Below are 19,939 nucleotides of genomic sequence, written 5' to 3' on the forward strand. Positions count from 1 at the left end.
CCCCCTCAGCGCTTACCTAGTCCCCATCTCGACCTCCTGGTCATTGGGACTAGGTGTGTATCTACCCCCTGTACTCTTCCCCCTCTCCGTGCTAATGTATAACCTGGTCATTGGGACTAGTCTGTCGCAGTGCGCTTGAAGACTAGCTATCGTCGACTTTGTGCCTTCGTGCCGGTCGTCGCTTTGTCCTCCATCGAGTTCATCATCTCTTCTATCCATCTCATTGCTCTTTCGGCTCCTCGCCGCTCGCCCCTCAGGTCGTCGCCGATCGACGCCTGGTGTCTACGCGTCTAGTCGCCGCGACACATACCCTCCCAACATTTCGCCCCACCAGACTTGGACCCCGACCACTCACCAATTCAATGGTGGCGAGCTCAACGTGAACGCGAGTCTCATGAGTTTCATGGGCCCGACAAACACATACTGCACCACGGCCAACGGGACAAACGTACCTCCCTGGTATGACACCTACTTCAGTGCGGGAGGCTCTTCGGGCCCGACATTCTAATGCGGAAAGAGCCCTCATCCCGAAAGCTGGGCGCACGGTGAGAAGGTGAGTTATCAATTGCATATGGAGACGATCAAGTCATGCTTACCTTCTCACAAACATGCAGATGTGTAGGATACCCTCATTGCACAGTCGAATTTTCTTGGCTTGCTCTTGTCTCTTTGTGTTACATGCTCTGCTTGCTATACGTCATAAGTAACTCTAAGTCTCGCTCGCTCTGAATCGTCACGTGCCTGTTTGATTGCTGCAGTTTTTGTGTATCGTGTCCTAGCTTATCGCATATTCGTTCCCGGACATCGAGGAGTCGTACTAGCACGCAGCAAGCGCAGGACCCGGGTCACTACGGCGGGAACCCGAAGGAAGTCGATACCGCTTCCACTCGGCATCTGCGCACCACGCATTATGTCGTGGAGGTAAGTCACGAATAGTCCGGGACGATCCGTGAACTAGCAGTAGGATTGCAGGCTATGTACGTGAACATCAGTCAACGCGAGATAGCGACAACTCACCTTACCTCGAAGCAAATGGACTCGGGACATAGATATGTAGTACCAGGTCGGCTTTGCGGGCAATGAGAAGAGCGGAGACTCGACCGCAGTATGGTGTGATTGGCAATCGGAGATACAAAATGAAGCATCATGCTGGACCCAACTCAAACTCCGCTTTCGGCAACCTGCGTGCACCGACCTCCACGTCCGCTCGGCGTCATCAACACCCTCCACGTTAAAGCACGAACTACCACGAACCCCACAGCCATGAACTTCGAGGACGTTGAGGAGCGCGACGGTGAGCATAGGAGGATTGGGAGTTGCACTGGAAATTGCTGATCGCGGTCGTAGGCGTCCGTTTGTCTTGGAACGTCTGGCCGTCATCGAGGATAGAGGCTACGCGAACCGTGGTACCTATCTCCGCCCTCTATACCCCTCTCAACCAACGCGACGACCTCCCGGAGATTCTCTATGAGCCAGTGACATGTAAACCCCCATGCCGTGCCGTTTTGAATCCTTACTGGTATGTGTGCTGGTTGTTTCTGCCGGGGTACCTCTGGTTTATGCGTTCGCAGCCAAATCGACATCCGCGGCAAGCTGTGGATCTGTCCTTTCTGCTTGCAACGCAATGCGTTCCCCCCTCACTACAAAGACATATCCAACACCAACCTACCTTCCGAACTGCTCCCCAAGTTCACCACTATCGAATATACGCTCTCGCGCGGTGCCGCTGTCCCGCCCATCTTCTTGTTCGTGGTGGACACCTGTCTGGAGGAGGAGGACCTCAAGGCTCTTCGTGATGCGCTAGTTGTCAGCTTGAGCTTGATTCCGCCATACGCTCTGGTCGGCTTGATCACATTTGGTACCATGGTATGTCCGTCCTCTGTTGCACTCCATGTGGCAACCCGCATATACGCTATCATCAGACGCAAGTTCATGAGTTGGGTTACGCCGAATGCAGCAAGTCATACGTATTCCGCGGTGGGAAGGAGTACTCGCCTAAGCAGATCCAGGACATGCTCGGTCTCAGCTCGCAAAACCGTGCTGCTCCTCGCCCCGGTCAACCTATGCCTCAGGTTTTCGGCGCTGCACGGTTCTTAATGCCTGCGCAGCAGTGCGAGTTCCAACTCACGGGTATCTTGGAGGCTCTGGCGCGTGATCCTTGGCCAGTGGCGAACGACAAGCGTCCTCTGCGGTGTGTTGGTGTAGCCGTCAGTGTCGCAGTGGGTCTGCTTGAGGTACGTAGTATCCTCCTGCCTATCTTTCGCCTATTCATCATCCTGTAGACTACTTTCCCGAACACTGGTGCGCGTATCATGGTGTTCTCGGGCGGTCCGGCGACTGAGGGTCCCGGTATGGTTGTGAGCAATGAGCTCAAGGAGCCCATTCGATCGCATCACGATATCGACCGCGACAGCGCGAAGCACTTCAAGCGCGCGTCGAAGGTACGCGGATCTGCTATGGCTTTGCGACATGGTTTTTGAAGTCCTTCCTAGTTCTACGAGGGCCTCGCAAAGAGGGCATCTAACAACGGTCACGTCATTGATCTCTTCGCCGGTTGCTTGGACCAAGTTGGACTGCTTGAGATGAAGTCTATGCCGAACTCCACCAATGGAGTCATCGTACTGTCCGACTCGTTCGCGACGTCCATCTTCAAGCAGAGCTTCCTTCGCATGTTCAATAAGGACCAGGCTGGATTCCTGGAGATGGGCTTCAACGCCACCTTCGACGTACAGGTACGCCATGAAATACGATCGAATCCGAGGGAGGGATCGTACTCACAATGTCACCAGACTACCAAGGAGCTCAAGGTTTCCGGGATGATCGGTCACGGTATCTCGGCGGCTAAGAAGTCCCCCTGCGTGGGCGAGACCGAAATCGGTATCGGTCAGACCTCCGCGTGGAAGATTAACTCTGTCGCTCCTCGAACCGCTGCAGCCGTTTACTTCGAGGTTGTCACCCCTGCAGGGCAACCCCTCCAACCCGGTTCTCGTGGTCTCATCCAGTTTGTCACCCACTACCAGCACTCGAGCGGCAAGAACAAGCTGCGTGTCACAACGATTGCTCGGAACTTCGCAGAGGCGGGCTCACCGAGTATCGCGGCATCATTTGACCAAGAAGCCGCTGCGGTCCTCATGGCTCGTATCGCGGTATTCAAGGCGGAGATTGACGACTCACCAGACGTACTTCGGTGGCTCGATCGTATGTTGATCCGGCTGTGCCAGAAGTTCGCGGACTACAGGAAGGAGGACCCGACGAGTTTCCGCCTGACCGACAACTTCAGTATTTACCCCCAGTTCATGTTCCACCTACGGAGAAGTCAGTTCTTGCAGGTGTTCAACAACAGTCCCGATGAGACTGCGTTTTACCGGTACGGCTCCCGGCGCCTGTCCTTCCATCCCGGTGCTGACCCCCTACTGCTCGCAGCCATGTGCTCAACGAGGAGGACGTCAACAACTCGCTGATTATGATCCAGCCCACGCTCATGTCGTACACGTTCGACGTACCACCACAGCCTGTGCTGCTCGACAGCATCTCCATCAAGCCCGACGTCATTCTCCTCCTCGACACCTTCTTCCACATCCTCATTTTCCACGGAGAGACGATCGCTCAGTGGCGGAAGGCGGGATACCAGGACCAGGAGGGCTACGAGAACTTCAAGGAGCTGCTCGAGGCGCCCGTCGCAGACGCGCAGGATCTCCTCGTCGACCGCTTCCCAATCCCGCGATACATCGTGTGCGACCAGGGCGGCAGTCAGGCGCGGTTCTTGCTCTCGAAGCTGAACCCCTCGACGACGCATATGTCGGCGAGCATGTACGGCTCGGCCGCGGGTGCGGGCGCTGGTCAGGCGATCTTCACGGACGATGTCAGCTTGCAGGTCTTCATGGAGCATCTCAAGCGCTTGGTACGTTGCCATTCTTCGCCATGCGTGAGATGATGTGCTCACTTTGGGATGTTTAGGCTGTGGGCGCTCAGACCAACTAAAAGCCGCGGTGTACGGAGTGGACCTTGGATGGTGTATATTTATGATATTTCCTGCAGGCTTGCGTGTGCCGTCCTTTCAACGTAGAGCTATTTGTGATGATGGCGATTCTATGTCACGTTCTCTCTCTCCTTGTGTCACGAGCGTTCAGATGATCAGGGCGGTGCGGAGCCAACTTCAATGGGGATGTGGGTGAGTTTTCGAACAACGCCTCCGGTTGTTGATACAACAGCTCACTTCTGTACGACACTATGTGCCCCACAAAGGCTTTCTTGGGTTGACGCAGCCATGGTCTTCCACAGAATACGTCTCCAAGGAGATCGGTACGGGGCGAACTCACATAGGCTCCCTCCCGGTTCCCACAAGCAATTCTCCTCACAATTTAATCGACGAGACGCGCGCCCTTTGCGCGGTATCCGATGAAGTCCCATAACAACGAAGTGCTGCAACTGAGTTAGACACTGCGCGCACCCAGAACCAACAAGTATCAAATATCAAATGGTCTCGTGCCTGACATGATATGGCAAGAGAATGACGGACACAGCGAGCTGAGTGCTCCTTCCCCACTATGATGAAGCCAACGTGTGCAGGCGCGCAATGCTCTCAGTGTGAGCATCCCACTACTTGCTCGGAGCTGTGGCCGAACGCCTGACTGGACTGCGAGTCCTGCATCGGCATGAGCACTCATGCACTCGGTGCCTTGAAAAGAAGCTTGCATGCACAGCGCGCCTTCGCGCGAAGGCCAGCAAGGCCCGGGCTCCCGGCAAAGCTGCGGCCGGAGGAGGAGAAGCCGTTCGGCCCCTCGGCGGAGTGCCACAATGTGCGGATTGTGTGCGCGGTCATGCGCAACCGTGTGAGGTTGATTTTGGGCCTGTGGTGCAGGACAAGTGGCTCGCAACGGTGGATAAGGCTCTTCCAACACACTGTCATCAATGTGGGGGCCGGATCCCCTGCAGTGGTGTATCCACCTACGGTCCTGTAGTCCGGCATGCCGCTGTACTAAGCTACTAAGCTACGACCACGCGCGGACTTTTCTGGATTTCGTGAGTTTCTGAAGCCGAATAAAATGTCTCCTTCAGAGACTTGGTTCTCTCCCTCTCTCTCTCTCTCCATATGGTGGTTCCCCTGCCTCCGAGTCCGTCCCCCGCAGCGCTCGCCGCTTGCTTCCAAGAGTATGCTGTATTTTCGCAGCTTCTTGAATAACGACGTGCATCCCCAGATAACCAAAGGCTCAGCTCTGAATGGCGATTCTGTCGCCCTTCGGACTTGCTCACTGGCAGGATGACTCACCTCCCACGGTCCGTGTTTCGAACACTCAAGGCAGGGCTTTGCCTCCCGCGTCACGCACACTGGCATGTCAAGAGCGCCAGTCTCTGGGGATGCCCGCCGTTTGATTCACTGACTCCGAGCCTACCATTCAACAGGCCTGGTGGCACGCATGTACGCGTGCTAAAACCTAATGACTAACGACTCGGAATCCCGATAGAAACAGACATGAAGAGGAGAAAAGCGGGGGGTTCCTGCCAGTGGGCACTGGAGGCTTGCCAATATCCGGTGCTCATCAAGGAAGCTGGAGACCCACTGGCAGCACTCAGCACTCAGTACTCGGTCCCCGCGGCCGTGCACCAAAGACAGGTCCCGTCCCGTTGCAAGAGAATAAATAACCCAAATCATGCAACGAGCTGGCAGGGCTCTATTCGGAGGCGGACGGCATCATGATCTCTATCGCCGTGTACCGGACCCCCAGGACGATTCGGATAACCACCCCCACGGACTTGAACTTGAACAGTGGCCCGACACCATCGAACGTGGTCGAAGGACTAGGATTCCGCCTCTCTCCTCATACGGCGCCATCGCTGCCATCCTCAGGCACGGACACGGACGCGTACACTAGTACACCGGTTCATGAACGCGCCACGAATTCACACAGGACAGGACAGGACACGAGCGTCAGGCATCGGGCGTCGAGCACAAAGCCCAAAACGAACCCCATCGTAAATCTGCAATCCAAGCTCCCAAGCCCTCAAGCCCTCAAGGGGCCAAGGCGCACGTTTGTGCCCATCGCATTACAAATTATGTAACCCCGCCCGCCCGAGAAAACGGAGAAACCCCCCATCCGGCAGCGACGATGCCTACTGGCTTAACTTACTCTACATAGTGCGCGCCAAGTACCTACGTACGACCCGCGGCACTGTGCACAGCAAGTTGGCGCGTTTTCCCCGAGGTTCTGGCGCAGAATCACCTGCGTGAGCGTCCGCGTCCGTCCGCCGTCGCCGCCACCCCGTCTCCTCTCCGCGAAGCTGTTATATGTAATGCTAATAGGCTCCGTAATCGGATGGTGGACACTGGACTCGATCTGGGTCCTGGCTGCTCCGCCGGTAACGATAGGTAACGGCTTCCCTCACCTGCAAGCTGCTGCCTTTGCGCTAACCGCAGCGATGCGCATGACCATTGGTTGGTCCTGGCCACTGGCTAGACGATGTAGGCAGATAGCCGCGATGCGAGGTGTGGAGCCCGCTTGCGGCTGGCCAGAACGCAAGTGGGGGGCTATGAAGGGCGCGAGCGGGCGGGAGGGACGAGATTGTGGATAGTGGGTGATATGTGGGCAGGAAGAAGAGGAAGAGGGTTGCGGGGGAGGGCGATTATCCTGGGGAGACGTAAAATGAGACTAGTGAGAACTCTTAAGAGGCTTCTTCGACTGGTGATGGAGGCGCGTGGGGTTTCTGGGGCTATGATCTCTCGTCTATCGCTGTCGGGGGCATGTGTTCGTGTCCGTTGATCTACAAATTTTGGGTAGCACAACGTGGGCAGAGTGAACTGAAGGTGATGTTTCAGAGGTGGCTAGATCTTGGATGTACATGGGTGTTGCGAGCGAACGGGAGTGATACGCAGCGGTGGAATAGGCTTGGAGCAAGCGGGAGTCGAACGGGGGCGCGGGGTGGGATCTGCAGAGGTAATCGCTGGAACGAGCAAGGAAGACGTAAAGGCTAAGAGGGAGCATCGATGGAGACAGGCGGTAAGCGCGGCGGTGAGTACTGCGATGGTCTAGATTAGGCGACTTCCCATTCTGGGTCCATGACGCGCCACACGTGACATCACCGACCTTCATTGGGCAGACGGGCACAGAGATCCAGAGCAGATACCTGTCCTCTGGCGCAATACTTAAACACTCTCCCCTCCCCTGACCTTTCCACATTCCACATTCCCCTTCCGCACCCCGCGTAGCCTGTCTCACTCCCTAACGCATTCCAAACACACACACAACTGAACGAACGCTAATCGCGTCACGATGGACAGCTTCGCAGAGCCGCGGAAAACGCTCGATGACTCGGAGTCCTTCTCGCTCGAGGACGTCCGTGCGCAGGTGTCAAAACTCGAGGCCGACCTGCGCGACAAGAACGTGCCGCTATCGGGGCGCATCATCCACGTATGCCACTACCTCCCCATCACCTGCGCCTTCGCCCGCCGCCCACGCCCGTCGGACATCCCCAGCCCGCCCGCAACGCCGCCTGCGAAGGCCTCCGACATCCCCCCGTCGCCCACCGCCGAGCAGTCGCCCTCACCGTCCGGTGAGGATGCGCTGCACGCGCCCCGCGGCACGGTGCCGCCGCCGCAGCCGTCGCAGTGGCAGCTGCACGTCCGCTACGGGCACTCGGCGATGGTGAGCGGGATCGACTCGCTCGCGGCGACGCACGAGCAGATCTTCGTGGGCTGGACGGGGGACATCGAGTCTGGTTCGGGGAGCGGGACGCAGCTCGCCGGGGGCCAGGACGCGTCTGGGTCTGCATCGGGGTCGGACGCGGCGCCTGGCAAGGTGTCGTCGGGGTCGCTTGGGGAGGAAGAGAAGAAGGAGCTGGAGGGGCTCCTTGCGGAGTACCACACGCGGGACGAGATCAAGGACGGGAAGCCGATCCACTATGTGCCGGTCTGGCTGGACGATAAGGAGGCGCACGGGCACTACGACGGGTACTGCAAGCAAAGTGAGTGTGCATGCTCTCTGTGTGTCGATGCGACGGTCGTTGTGTTGCCCGATTCGTTCGTTGTGTGTGGAGAACGAGGAGTGCGTTCCGTATCGGTACCGTCTTGGGGTTCTTGTGAGATCGCTCTATTGCGCTGTATTCTCGGGCCGGGTGCGGAGGCATCCCGGGCGCAGAGAGATGTGCAAGATTCGATGAATTGGTCGACGGCGATCTCGCTATCGCCAGGTTCGCGGGCGTTGTGGAGTTGCCTATGCGAGCGTGCGCTGCCCGCGGACTGGGAACCTTTTTTCTTGTTACGTATTCGCGCGGGCCGCCGTAGCCTGCTCGTCCACCGCTGACGTCGTTCTCTGCAGCACTCTGGCCGCTCTTCCACTATCTCCTCTGGCAGGACGTTGCGACCGAGTATGCGTCCGCCGACGCACACTGGGCGCCGTACGCCGCCGTAAACGCCGCGTTTGCCCGGCGCGTGGCGGAGGTGTACCGGCCCGGTGACCTGATCTGGATCCACGACTACCACCTTCTCCTCGTCCCGTCGCTCATCCGCCAGTCCCTTCCCGAGGCCGCCGTCGGCCTCTTCGTCCACACGCCCTTCCCCAGTTCCGAGGTCTTCAGATGTCTCCCCCGCCGCAAGGAGATCCTCGACGGCATGCTCGGCGCAAACCTCGTCTGCTTCCAGACTTACTCCTACTCCCGCCACTTCACCTCCTCTTGCGTTCGTGTTTGCGGATACGAAGTCACCGCTCGCGGGGGCATCGACGTGCAGGGACATGTCGCTGCCATCGGCTACTGCCCAGTCGGTGTCGATGCGGACCGCGTCGCGAAGGATACGTGAGTTGCATCCTCTCTGCACATGCCACTCCCGGTCATCTGACTGATTATCTCCCGTCACAGGTTGAGACCAGGCATCCGGCCCAAGCTGGAGGCCCTCCGCACCCTCTACGAAGGCAAGAAGATCATCGTTGGCCGCGATAAGCTCGACGTCGTCAAGGGAGTCGTTCAGAAGGTGATTCGCACGATTTCACACTTGCCCGGTTCCCCGGACTGACACGGGATCATCACAGCTCCGTGCCTTTGAGAAGCTGCTGCAGGATTACCCACAGTGGATCGGCAATGTCGTGCTCATCCAAGTCACGTCCCCAGCTCTGTCCGATTCCCCCAAGCTCGAGCGTCAGGTTTCAGAAATTGTCGCCCACATCAACGGAGAGTATGGCTCGCTCGACTTCATTCCCGTGCACCACTAGTGAGTCTTGCAACATCACAAACTGCTCTTGCAAAACGCTGACCCTGCCGCAGCCACCAGACGATCAAGAAGGACGAGTTCTACGCGCTGCTCTCCGTAGCTGACCTCGGCGTCATCACGCCCCTGCGTGACGGTATGAACACCACCTCAATGGAGTTCGTCATCGCCCAAGAACGCACAAAGAAGAGCCCACTCATCCTCTCTGAATTCATGGGTATCTCGAGCAACATGAGCGACGCGCTCCAGATCAACCCATGGAACCTAAGCGTGCGTCCTTATCTTCCATACATGTGTTATTTGCTGTGCCTGAGACGCCCTGCCTACCTATATAGGAGGTCGCCGCTGCCATGCATAGGGGTCTCACCATGTCCGACGAAGAGAAGCTCCGTCGACACCAGCAGCTCTACAAGACAGTCACCACGCACACCTCACATACCTGGGCAGCTATCCTGGCGAAGAAGCTGCTTGAGCGTCTCGGTAGCTCCAACATGGCCCGTCAAACCCCGTTCATCCCCAAGGGCGAGCTTGAGCGCCACTACATCAAGGCCAAGAAGCGCCTGTTCCTATTTGACTACGATGTGGGTTATCCTCTCTCGTTATCTATTCGCCTTTTCATTGACTATATGCGCGACATTCGATAGGGAACACTTGCCCCGATCGTCAAGGTGCCTAGCGCAGCGATCCCCTCGAAAGATACCCTCAAGGCCCTCGAGATCCTCACCGCCGATCCGAAGAACGTAGTCTACATCATATCTGGGCGGGATGGCGCGTTCCTTGAGCAGCACCTGGGCCACATCAAGAACCTTGGCATGTCTGCCGAGCACGGTGGCTTCATCCGCGCGCCGGGCGAGACAACGTGGCGCAACTTCACGGAGCCCCTAGACATGAGCTGGATGCAGGAAGTGCTCGAGATCTTCAAGTACTACACGGAGCGCACGACGGGCAGCCACATCGAGGTCAAGAAGAGCTCAATTACGTGGCACTACCGGTCCGCTGATCCGGAATGGGGGTAAGTGGAGGGTTACTGCGGACAGATTTGGACGGAGGTGCTGATTATATGCGTGTGCGCTAGTCTGTTCCAGTGCCATCAGTGCCAGGATCTGCTCGAGAACAACCTCGCGCGCAAGCGTCCCATTGAAGGTCCGTTTCCTTGGCCATGCTATTGATCTGATGCTCACGACCGTCGCAGTCCTCGTTGGCAAGAAGAACCTCGAGGTCCGCCCGATCGCAGTGAACAAGGGCGAGATCGTGAAGCGGATCCTCTACTTCAACCCCGACGCCGAGTTCGTCTTCTGCGCAGGCGACGACAAGACGGACGAGGACATGTTCCGCGCGCTGCTCCTCTTCCCGCAAGGCTCCGCGGACCAGGGCCCGAAGCACGTCACGCTCGAGCCCCCGCTCTCCGTCACGCTGCTTGCGGGCAGCAAGGAGGAGGCGGAGAAGTTCGAGCCGGTCGAGCTTGCGATCGAGCGCGATGCGATCTTCACGACGGCCGTGGGCCACTCGAGCAAGCGCACGCTTGCGGTGTGGCACGTCACGACGCCGGAGGAGGTCGTCGAGCATATGCTGCACCTCGTGCGGGATGCGCTCGAGGAGGAGAAGGCGGAGGTGCAGGGGGACCTGGCGCCGCCTGCGAGCAACCTCTGATCGTGGCGTGTGCTTGGGGACGATGGTGAAGATGAAGACGATCATGAACTCGAAGCAAAGAAGAAGAGAAGTCGCGCATCTATCCTAACGCATTGTATCCATACCTCTAGGCTCTCACTCGGCGATCCCACCCCTTCTTGAGTCCTGCTCTCTCTCTCTGTCTCTCTCCTTTCTTTGGCCATTCCATGGACGTGGGGAGGTTCTTCCTGTTGTCATCTGCTGTTGTACCATATGCATCACCATTATCGCGACGCCTAGACGTACATACACACATCATCGACGGGCACGCATACGAACGCGTGCACACATACTGTATACGGACGGCCGGCCTACGTACGTACTGTACATCTCGTATTTCGCACACCATTGATCACCGCGACTGTTTTCTGAGTAGCCCGTTCGTTCGTTAGGCCTCCCATGCATACACACACCTTGTATCACGACGCGTATATCTATTCATACAAGTCTTGCAATAGAGGGTTTTTCTTGCAGTCATTGGCAGTATGGACAGGGTGCCTGACAAGCTTCGAGAGGTGTGAGATCATGCATTATGTATTGGCCTGAGTACACGTATATGAAGTGAGGAACGTTGATGAACAGAAGAGTCCAGATGGCTATGGTACACGTATACGTCGATACAGAGGGTGTGCGAGAAGGGATTGTGGTGGAATGGTGTTGAGATACAAGTGCAGACAGAATCCGTGGAGAGTCCGTAATGCGATGTCTATGCGGGGCTTCGTGGTGAGAAAGAAATAAAAGAGAATAGGAACACAGGACTCCGAGTCAACCACCAGGGTCATCATCTCATGCTCACGCTCACGCCCACGACACGATCACACCTGCTGCAGCTGTCGCGCAGCAGAGTCCGACTCCTCCGAGACCATGGAGAGCGCAGGGGAGAGCATGATGACGGACGTGAACATCGCAGAGGACTGCGTGACGGACGTCGGCGCGGAGCTGGAGGACGTCGCGGTCTTGGAGCTCTGTGCGGACCGCGCGGGCGTCGGGCGGTAGATGCTCCCTGGCAGGCGGAAGTGCCGGCGGGGAGGGGTCTTGGGTTGGCCTGCAGATGTCATAAGGATGAAGATGAAGACCGATCAGCATCAAAACGTTACGTTAGGCTCACAGCAGCAAACGGAAAGGCGGGAGGAGGAGGGAGGAGGGAAGGAGGGAGAACGCACCATCAGGGATGAGCTCCAGCGGCTTCTCGGGGGACACGCTGCGATGCCGCACTCTCCGCGCGCGCGTCCGCCGGACGAGCACACAGTAGAGCATGAGCACGAGGAGAGCGAGTATCACCACCCCCGCGACGGCGATGCCAGCGACCGCGCCCGTGGACAGTCCCGTCTTCGCGCGCGGCAGCGCCGACGCCGACGCCGACGCGCTCGAGGCCGCTTCCGACGGCGTTGCGCCCGACGAGGAACTTGGGTCGTCCCCATGCTCCCCGGGGGTGCCGTCGGAAGTGTAGTCGATGTAGTCGAGGTTGAACGTCCCGCTGTTCAGCGTGACCTCGAGCGCGTGCGCGCCGGGGTCGAGCAGCCGCGAGAAGAACGGCCAGTCGGGTTTGGGCGAGGCGGGCGGCTCGGAGAGGCTTGCTGTGGAGGGCGCGCCGCCGTCGATGGTGAACGAGGCGGCGTAGGGGTCGCCGTCGAGGATGCCGTACACGGCTACGAAGGTGCCTGTGGGAGCGTGCAGCAGCGTGAGCGCAACGAGCATTCGAGGAAGATGAAGAGGAAGAGGAAGAGGACAAAGAAAAGTATGCGTGTGCGCCGGGACGGTGGGCGTGAGCAGTGAGAGCAGAAGGACCTCCCGTGACGTACCGGTGAACGAGAACTTGATAGTGGAGCCTGACTGCGTCGACGTGTGAACGGTGGCCTGATCGCTGCTCGAGGTGTTCGCGGTGCCTGCGGTCCATTGCCCGCTGTATTCGATCTCCGGAGAGGCGTCATCGATGCGGCGCAGCGTGTTTCCGGTTCCTCCACCGTCCCGCCGGCGAGGTGTCGTGGGCATGGAGAGCAATGAAACTTGTCAACGTGTCGCTGTCATGGGCAAAAAGGCAAAAGTCAGACCGGCGCAGTCCTCGAGCCACGCGATATCGAGTTCCAACTCGACTTCGCAGGCGTGTCGCGCCGACGCTCACCTAGAGATAATTTGGGGTGGTAGATAAGAAAGTTAGAGAGGAAGGTGCAAGTTCTGGTTTTGAGGGATGGCAGCGTTAGTGTTAGGAGTATAAGAGTATGAGGTAGGAGGGGCGGAGGGCGCGCTGGGCGCAGGATGGACACCCGACGAGGGGTATATCCCGGATACGAGACGGTGGGCGTGTGCGAATATGAATTGCGTTCGTATGTCATGCTCACCGCCCCCAACAGAGGTGGTGGTCACCCGCCGGTGGGTGGTCCGTGCCACAGTGCAGCAACGGGCGTGGCGTCCGGGGTCATCAGCGGCTCGGACGAGACGAAATCATTGTGGGCTTCGTGATCATTGAAATGGCAAGACAAACAGACGCTGTTGGGATGATGATTACCAGAGATCGTCGCGCTCAGATACTGACTGAAGACGCTCACCAGGTCGGAGTCTACTAGTAGGACGTCACTATGGACAACGAATGGCCTTGTTGTCTTTGTGCGGGGGGTGACGTCGGACGTTCGACGGCTCCTCGCTTGCGGGAGGGGCTCGATCTGCGGTTCGATGTTATTCCAAGGTGGACGTCCGATTTTATCGTTGAAACTCAGGTCTCAAGTGCTGAAACGGCGTCTTGTGGGCCGAGCGCATGATGAGAAGGCAGATCGCGTCAAGGGCACTGCCCTCATCAGAGATCGGGACACCCGCCATGGTCCCTCGTGCTGCGTGCATAAGTAGTGCCCGCCTCTCCCGGCGTTCAGCCACGCCGCCGGAACGGGACATCGACAGATGATGTGATGATGAGATGTCAGTGTCAGTGTTAAGCTTCTTGTAGGTCCATGCCGGTGGTGGCGGACCAGTGCGGACGACACGACGTTTCGAAGGAGATCCTAATACGCGTTTAGGTGTGGTGGTGGCGGGACCTGGACGGGCCGCAGCGAGAAGGCATAGGCCAACTGAGCCTAGCGGACACCCGAGCATACATCACCATGAGGTGTGCGGACGGCGGTGGTTGAGGACCGAGTGCCGACTGTCTTGTTATCCGCGCCTGCGTCCATTTGATGTCATGGAGTACAAATGGCGAGTATCCCGCGACGTTGTATTTGCATACCCCGAGACGCGGCGCGGCGCTATAGCGGTCCGTCGTCGTGGAAACATTGTAATGTCGGGATGTCGAGTCTTGGAAACAACGGCGGACGTATTGCAGTGCATTTGAGGACATACGGAGCATTAAAGGCAGAGTCTGACAACCGGGATTACGTTGTGCGCAACGCACCTGAACCCGGCACAGCATGCAGACTTCCGTAATTGAGCAGGGGGAGAGGGGGGCTATCCATCACCGGTGTTGGGAGAAGCCTCTTTAGGTGTGGCTATTTGACGGCGAGCGCGGATGGAATTGCGGCGACGTTATGAAAGCGTGTCCGGTACACAGCTCCGTCTTCCCTCTATCTGAGAACCTAGTAGCAGAAATGTAGAGTACTCTGGCCTGCGATCACAACCACGTGCCAATGGCGCGGCTCAGCGGCGTACTGGCACGATGAGAAACAACTGCTCACCGAGGCGTTACGAGCTCTATAAAGGTGAGCGTGCGGTTTGTCCGGAGCGTGTAGAACATGTCCAGCGCTTGTACCATCTCTGCGAATCATGTCGCGGGTGTTTCTAGGCACCAGTCATGTTCCACCCTCGTTGCCGCAGGCCAGCACTTCCTTCCCTTCATCGTGTCCGCAGGGTGGCCAGGGCAGGACCTCTGCCGTGACGGATAAACACCGCGGCGGTGACCGAGGCCGAGAGGAGCAGCAAGCCCGCGCACGCGGACAGGACCACGCGCCGTGCGGATGAGACCCCCGTCAGCAGGGCGACGAAGACGAATATATTCAGAGGAACCCGGAAGAGCGATGACAGCTGCCATGCCTTTGTAAGTCGCAGAATCCCGTTAGAAGGAGATGAAACGTACCGTAGCCCTGTGCTCATCCTCGATGAGTCGTCCGCGAAGCATGCCCTGCACGGGGTAGTACATCCCCACGCATGCTTCGAAGACGCAGAACGCCCAGAAGCGCGGGTGCTCGTGCTCGTTGGCGATGCTCAGCAGGAACGCTGCCGCGCTCGCGGCGCACACCACGGAGCTGAGCTTCGCATGAAGCGTGATCGCGCGTTCGTATGACGTGACAGCCGGAGATGGCGTGTCAGATGGTGCGGATCCGGAGGTGGATGAGTCGGACGTTGGTCCCGCGGCATACAGGGCAGATCCGTCGAGGCGGGAGAGAGAGACGATGGAGGTGTAGATCACGGAGCCGAGCGTCATGGAAACCATAAAGGAGGAGAAGATGTATCCGAGGGGAAGACCACCGGGTGTCTGCGGAGTGGCTTCCTGGAGGAAAGGGACCCAGAGGAAGACGAAGAGGTACATGGACCCCTCGAAGCAGGTCTGCGTGAAGCCTAATACGAGCAGTCGCTTGTCTGTAACGACAAAGGGTGAGTATCGCTTCGCATGCATCCGGGGGGACTCACCTGCTCTCACGATGCTCCAAGCTTCTGCGAGTCGCTTCCAATCAAGAAGTTCATTCGCTGACGAGCCTGCGGCCCCATAGTTCTCCGACCAGAGCAGGACGATGAGGATCCACCCAAGGAGCAACAAGAAGCCGCTTGCGATAAATGGAGACGCAAAGGAGTGGGTTTTCTCGACGAGCTTGTTGCTCACGATCCCCGCGATAGCTGCTGCGACACTGTTGATAAGCGTCGCGCGGCCGAGGATTCGCGAGAGGTCGCGAGAGGAAAGTGTAAGGTTGTTAGCAGAAGTGACAAGCCAGGACTCAAACGAAGAGAACAGGATGGCGGTGCCAAATCCACCGAGAAGACGACCGGAGAACAACAGTGCGAGGGACGGGAATTGGATGAAGACGCAGGCAAGTGTGTAGATCAAGCAGAAGACCGTGCACATCCGTTTGCGTCCGCTGGTCAGACAGCTGTCAGTTTGCAACGTAGACTGATCGCCGATGTGCACGCACTATTGGTCGGCCCAAACTCCTACGAGAGGGGCGGCGACGCCTGCGGTTAGAAAGCCGAGGACAAAGAGGAAGGCGACCAAGCGTTCCGGAAGGCCGTACTGTTCTCTGTAGAGAGAGTATATGTACGGTCCCTGCAGCCAGTCCGCGCCTGTCAACAGCCAGTAAGTGGATCTTCCCATTTGTATAAACAACCGTCCTGATCGCGATGCTACTCACCCATGACAATAGCGTAAACAAGAAGATAACGTCCTGCCAAACGAGACACAATGGGTTGGGGTGCGTGATTCTCTGCAGTTTGCTCTGCAACGCTAGCCTTGCGCAGGACATACTTCTCGAAGACGAGGGAGGCCAGACATGCGGCTATGAGACCGAGAAGCTGCCACTGATAGAACATGGTCATGTCGGGAGGAAGTTGGAGTTGCTCGAATTAACACGAGGCTGGACCTAGCGAGTTTACCAGTTGCCAGTTAAGTCAACGGAGTCTCAATGCCGTCCGCAGCGGCGTCGTCGCCGTCCACAACGTTGTCGACGCGCCACAGTGCAATGTACGGCTTGCGCAAAGCGACGTCGAGATGACGATTGGAGCCTGCAACACTTCGTGCAACACGCCCGTGTATAGTCACTATTATTACCTACCGCCTTATGGCAAAGGTTATCTGATCAACTTGCATTACTTGTTACTGGTATTCACAGGTACCTATTATCTCAACAGCTCTGAAGCTATTCCGCACCATCTTTAGGTGTCTGAGTTACTTAGGTCATCAAATTTAGCCAAATGTTAAACTTTGGTGTTCCGAAAATTCGAATATGAACCTGGTATAAGGCCACCGTATTCAAACCCCGCTCCCGCCAGCAAGCGCTTGCCGGCCCAAATTATTCGCGCCTAAAGGCTTCGACCCATTCCCCCACGTCGTCTCGCCCCTCTCCGCCCTTCTCTCTGCTGTGCTCTCGCGATGGACGTGGATACGAAGGTCAATGACGAGGTTGAAGATAGGAAGGATCGTGAGAAAGACCGGGACAGAGAGCGTGACGCGGATCGCGATAGAGACCGGGAGCGCGACAGAGACCGCGACAGGCGGGACCGCGACAAGGACCGGGACCGCGAGCGCGACAGAGACCGCGAAAGGCGTGAATCTGGTATGTCCTCATCTTGCGATCACTGGACTTCCGACCCCAGAGCGACGACGGGGATTGAGACACGTCTTCTGGTCGAGCCACCCACACGGCGGAGAGGCTAATCATCATCATATTCCAGGACGCCGGAGGAGCGACCACTGGGAGCCAGATGAGAGGCGGAATGGCGAGGTGAGTACCGCATGTATCGTCTTGAGTACCCTCCCGATGTCTAATCGTGCATATACACATCTCACATATAGCGCCGGCGTCGTTCTCGCAGCCGTACCCCCTCTCGCTCCAGGAGGCGTTCCAGTTCTCCTCGCCGCCGTTCTCGTCGCGACTCCCGTTCCAGGTCACCCAGGAGCCGGAGTCGTTCTCGTAGCCGGGACCGTCGCCCCGCAGAGCCATTCTCGCGCTCGTTAGGGGGCCCAATGAACGCGCCGCACGAAGAGGCGGTGGAATTCGCCAAGCAGAGCAAGCGGGAGAACCGTGTCTACGTTGGCAACCTCAGCTACGACGTCAAGTACCGGGACCTGATGGAATTCATGCGGGGAGGTGGGTTGGAGGATCTTAGCTCAGTTTTTCGCCTTCTTCACGGTCGTGGGGAGCTGGTTCATGGTCATGGTCGTGGTCGTGGTCACGAGGAGCTGGTCGCGGATATGGTTGTGCCGGATGCAGGCGATGTAGCGGCAGAGTGGGTAACGTCATGGACGAACTCGGAGGTAACGGCGTCGAATCTAGGCGTAATGGAGGTGGAGGCCATGGTGAGAGAAGTGCGCTTGAGGCGAGAGGTGTCGGTCAGAACCAACTGGAGGCCGGTGTGGTTATCGAGAGGCCAGTCACGCCAGCAGCGCAGTCCCCGACGTCTTCCGCGGAGTTTTCGGTTTTTGACGGAGTGACGAGTTGAAGGATGGTTATTGATGGGTTCTTTTTGGGTTTGGTTAGCTGGTGAGGTCTTATTCGCCGAAGTTCTCATAACCCCCACGGGTGTATCCAAGGGATGCGGGTGAGTACTACTTAGTTCATGCTTGGCCTTCGTTGACTGACCGAATGCTTCATAGGATTGTTGAATTCGGGAACCAAGAAGACGCACAACGTGCAATTCGTGAGCTGTCCGAGCAGCTCCTCCTTGGGCGCCCGGTGTTCATCCGGGAGGTACGTTCATCTCATCCATCACAACGACCCTGCGCTCAACGCTCAATCTGCATAGGACCGTGAAACTGAGTCGCGCTTTGGCGCGACACCCGTTCCAGGAAAAATCGGCATGGCTATGGCCGGCCAGGGATTGCACGCCGCTCCCCCACCGCGCCCGCCATCCCACAACTACTTCAACCACCAAAATCCAGGCAATCAGCTTTACGTTGGCAATGTGTGTAGCCTTGATTCGACTTGATGCCACTTGCTCACCTCTGTTACAGTTGCCGTACCAAGCTGGCTGGCAGGACCTCAAGGACCTCTTCCGCTCCGCGGGTAACATCATCCGCGCAGACATCAATATCGGCGCGGATGGCCGCCCAAAGGGCTCAGGTACGGTCATCTTCGAGACTGCGAAGGATGCCCAGCAAGCAATTAGTATGTCTTCACGCCCACCTCGCGCTTGACGATCCTTTGACTGACCATCATCCATCAGGCATGTATAGTGGCTTCGAATGGTACGGCCGTATCCTCGAAGTGCGCGAAGACCGCTACGCCGGGCTGACTGGGCCCGGGTCGTACCGCGGCGGCCTTCGGGGCGGTATGCGTGGTATGCGCGGGGGCGGATTCCGCGGAGGACTCCGCGGTAGTGGGTTCCGAGGCGGCGGGCTTGCAGGCGGTGGTGGCGCCGGGGCAGCAGGTGGGCGCGACTTCTCGAGCCAGGACCTGTACGCAGACTACTCGGGGCCCGACCAACAAGGCGGAATGCGTGGCATGGGCGGCGGCGGGTTTGGCGATGCGTCGTATGGGGGCGCCGGTGGCTATGCCGGATTTGAGCCCGAGCCGTCGCAGCAGATCATGGTCCGGAACGTAAGTCGCACGTTTCGTTCGTCTTGAGGAGATGAGGTGCTGACGAGCGCCATGCGTCGACAGTTGCCGTGGTCGACGGCGAACGAGGACCTGGTCGAGCTGTTCGAGACGACGGGCCAAGTCGAGCTTGCGGAGATTTTATACGAGGGTACGCGGTCGAAGGGCTGTGGTGTCGTCCAGTTCGCGCAGGTGCAGGAGGCGGAGACTGCCATCGGTACGTCACTCTTTGTTTCCACATCCGTCTATGTCTTCATTGAGTTCCCTCGATCAACAGCAAAGTTCCAGCAGTACATGTACGGTGGTCGGCCCCTCGGTACGTATGCGCTTCTTTCAATGGACGACGACCAGGCACTGAGAATGTTGCACGCAGACGTCCGGTTCAACGACCGCTGGCACACGTTCACCCCGAGCGCAGCCAAGGGTGGCCAGACGATGCCCATCGCAACTGATGGCACCATGTAAATATACGCATTGCGTGGCTTGCATTGTGTTTGTTCCCTGCCCCTCTCATGTGGTTCTGTTCTGCCTGCCCGAAGTACACTCCCCCACTCCCAGGCTCGTCGTTTAACATGTATGTATATGTATCTTGCCGCATCCATGTTCGTGTCCGTGTTTCTCTCCGAATCGACTGCATACTGTGTTTCTTCTTGTCGCAGTATTACCCATCTTCCGTTATCGTACATGCCTCAAAATGTGACTGTGTCGGTATGTACTCTGGGTATGGGTTAGTCTTCTCAATCTGCGATCGACCCCAGTCTGTGCCACGGGTTCCTCAAGCTTGAAGAAGAGGGTGAGTGACTGTGAGTTTAAAGTGCGATGCATCTGAACGTGGGAACGCCAACCTCAA

General features: G+C 57.8%; 6 protein-coding genes across 6 annotated transcripts; 4 read left to right on the forward strand and 2 right to left on the reverse strand.

Moving 5' to 3' along the window:
* Positions 1–1,189: 1,189 nt before the first annotated feature.
* On the forward strand, positions 1,190–4,410 carry L226DRAFT_539663 (uncharacterized protein). Its single transcript, XM_067681714.1, has 10 exons — positions 1,190–1,294; positions 1,348–1,519; positions 1,572–1,866; positions 1,923–2,234; positions 2,283–2,441; positions 2,493–2,732; positions 2,790–3,367; positions 3,424–3,901; positions 3,958–4,171; positions 4,246–4,410. Exons 1-9 carry the CDS (start codon positions 1,264–1,266, stop codon positions 3,979–3,981), a joined length of 2,289 nt encoding a protein of 762 aa, XP_067530062.1. The 5' UTR covers positions 1,190–1,263; the 3' UTR covers positions 3,982–4,171; positions 4,246–4,410.
* Positions 4,411–7,268: 2,858 nt separating this feature from the next.
* On the forward strand, positions 7,269–10,846 carry L226DRAFT_471658 (trehalose 6-phosphate phosphatase; the record flags this gene model as incomplete). The annotated part of the gene is made up of 9 exons (XM_067676405.1): positions 7,269–7,959; positions 8,313–8,787; positions 8,851–8,962; positions 9,021–9,199; positions 9,253–9,466; positions 9,532–9,777; positions 9,841–10,208; positions 10,272–10,339; positions 10,389–10,846. The coding sequence occupies 9 exons, from the start codon at positions 7,269–7,271 to the stop codon at positions 10,844–10,846; spliced, it is 2,811 nt and encodes a 936-aa protein (XP_067530063.1).
* Positions 10,847–11,679: 833 nt separating this feature from the next.
* On the reverse strand, positions 11,680–12,856 carry L226DRAFT_526519 (uncharacterized protein; the record flags this gene model as incomplete). The annotated part of the gene is made up of 3 exons (XM_067679056.1): positions 11,680–11,909; positions 12,028–12,525; positions 12,667–12,856. The coding sequence occupies 3 exons, from the start codon at positions 12,854–12,856 to the stop codon at positions 11,680–11,682; spliced, it is 918 nt and encodes a 305-aa protein (XP_067530064.1).
* Positions 12,857–14,680: 1,824 nt separating this feature from the next.
* Positions 14,681–16,372, reverse strand: L226DRAFT_471631 (DUF791-domain-containing protein; the record flags this gene model as incomplete). Its single annotated transcript, XM_067676402.1, has 5 exons — positions 14,681–14,869; positions 14,922–15,424; positions 15,476–15,918; positions 15,973–16,120; positions 16,189–16,372. 5 exons carry the CDS (start codon positions 16,370–16,372, stop codon positions 14,681–14,683), a joined length of 1,467 nt encoding a protein of 488 aa, XP_067530065.1.
* A 553-nt stretch (positions 16,373–16,925) lies between these two features.
* On the forward strand, positions 16,926–17,470 carry L226DRAFT_575501 (uncharacterized protein; the record flags this gene model as incomplete). The annotated part of the gene is made up of 2 exons (XM_067685205.1): positions 16,926–17,109; positions 17,349–17,470. The coding sequence occupies 2 exons, from the start codon at positions 16,926–16,928 to the stop codon at positions 17,468–17,470; spliced, it is 306 nt and encodes a 101-aa protein (XP_067530066.1).
* Positions 17,471–17,752: 282 nt separating this feature from the next.
* Positions 17,753–19,849, forward strand: L226DRAFT_270538 (RNA-binding domain-containing protein). The gene is made up of 8 exons (XM_067673470.1): positions 17,753–18,094; positions 18,150–18,243; positions 18,299–18,457; positions 18,507–18,660; positions 18,719–19,092; positions 19,156–19,306; positions 19,367–19,405; positions 19,463–19,849. Exons 1-8 carry the CDS (start codon positions 18,009–18,011, stop codon positions 19,552–19,554), a joined length of 1,149 nt encoding a protein of 382 aa, XP_067530067.1. The 5' UTR covers positions 17,753–18,008; the 3' UTR covers positions 19,555–19,849.
* The last annotated feature ends 90 nt before the right edge of the window (positions 19,850–19,939 follow it).

This window comes from Lentinus tigrinus, assembly GCF_003813185.1.
Source record: "Lentinus tigrinus ALCF2SS1-7 unplaced genomic scaffold L226scaffold_46, whole genome shotgun sequence".
NCBI lineage: Eukaryota > Fungi > Basidiomycota > Agaricomycetes > Polyporales > Polyporaceae > Lentinus > Lentinus tigrinus.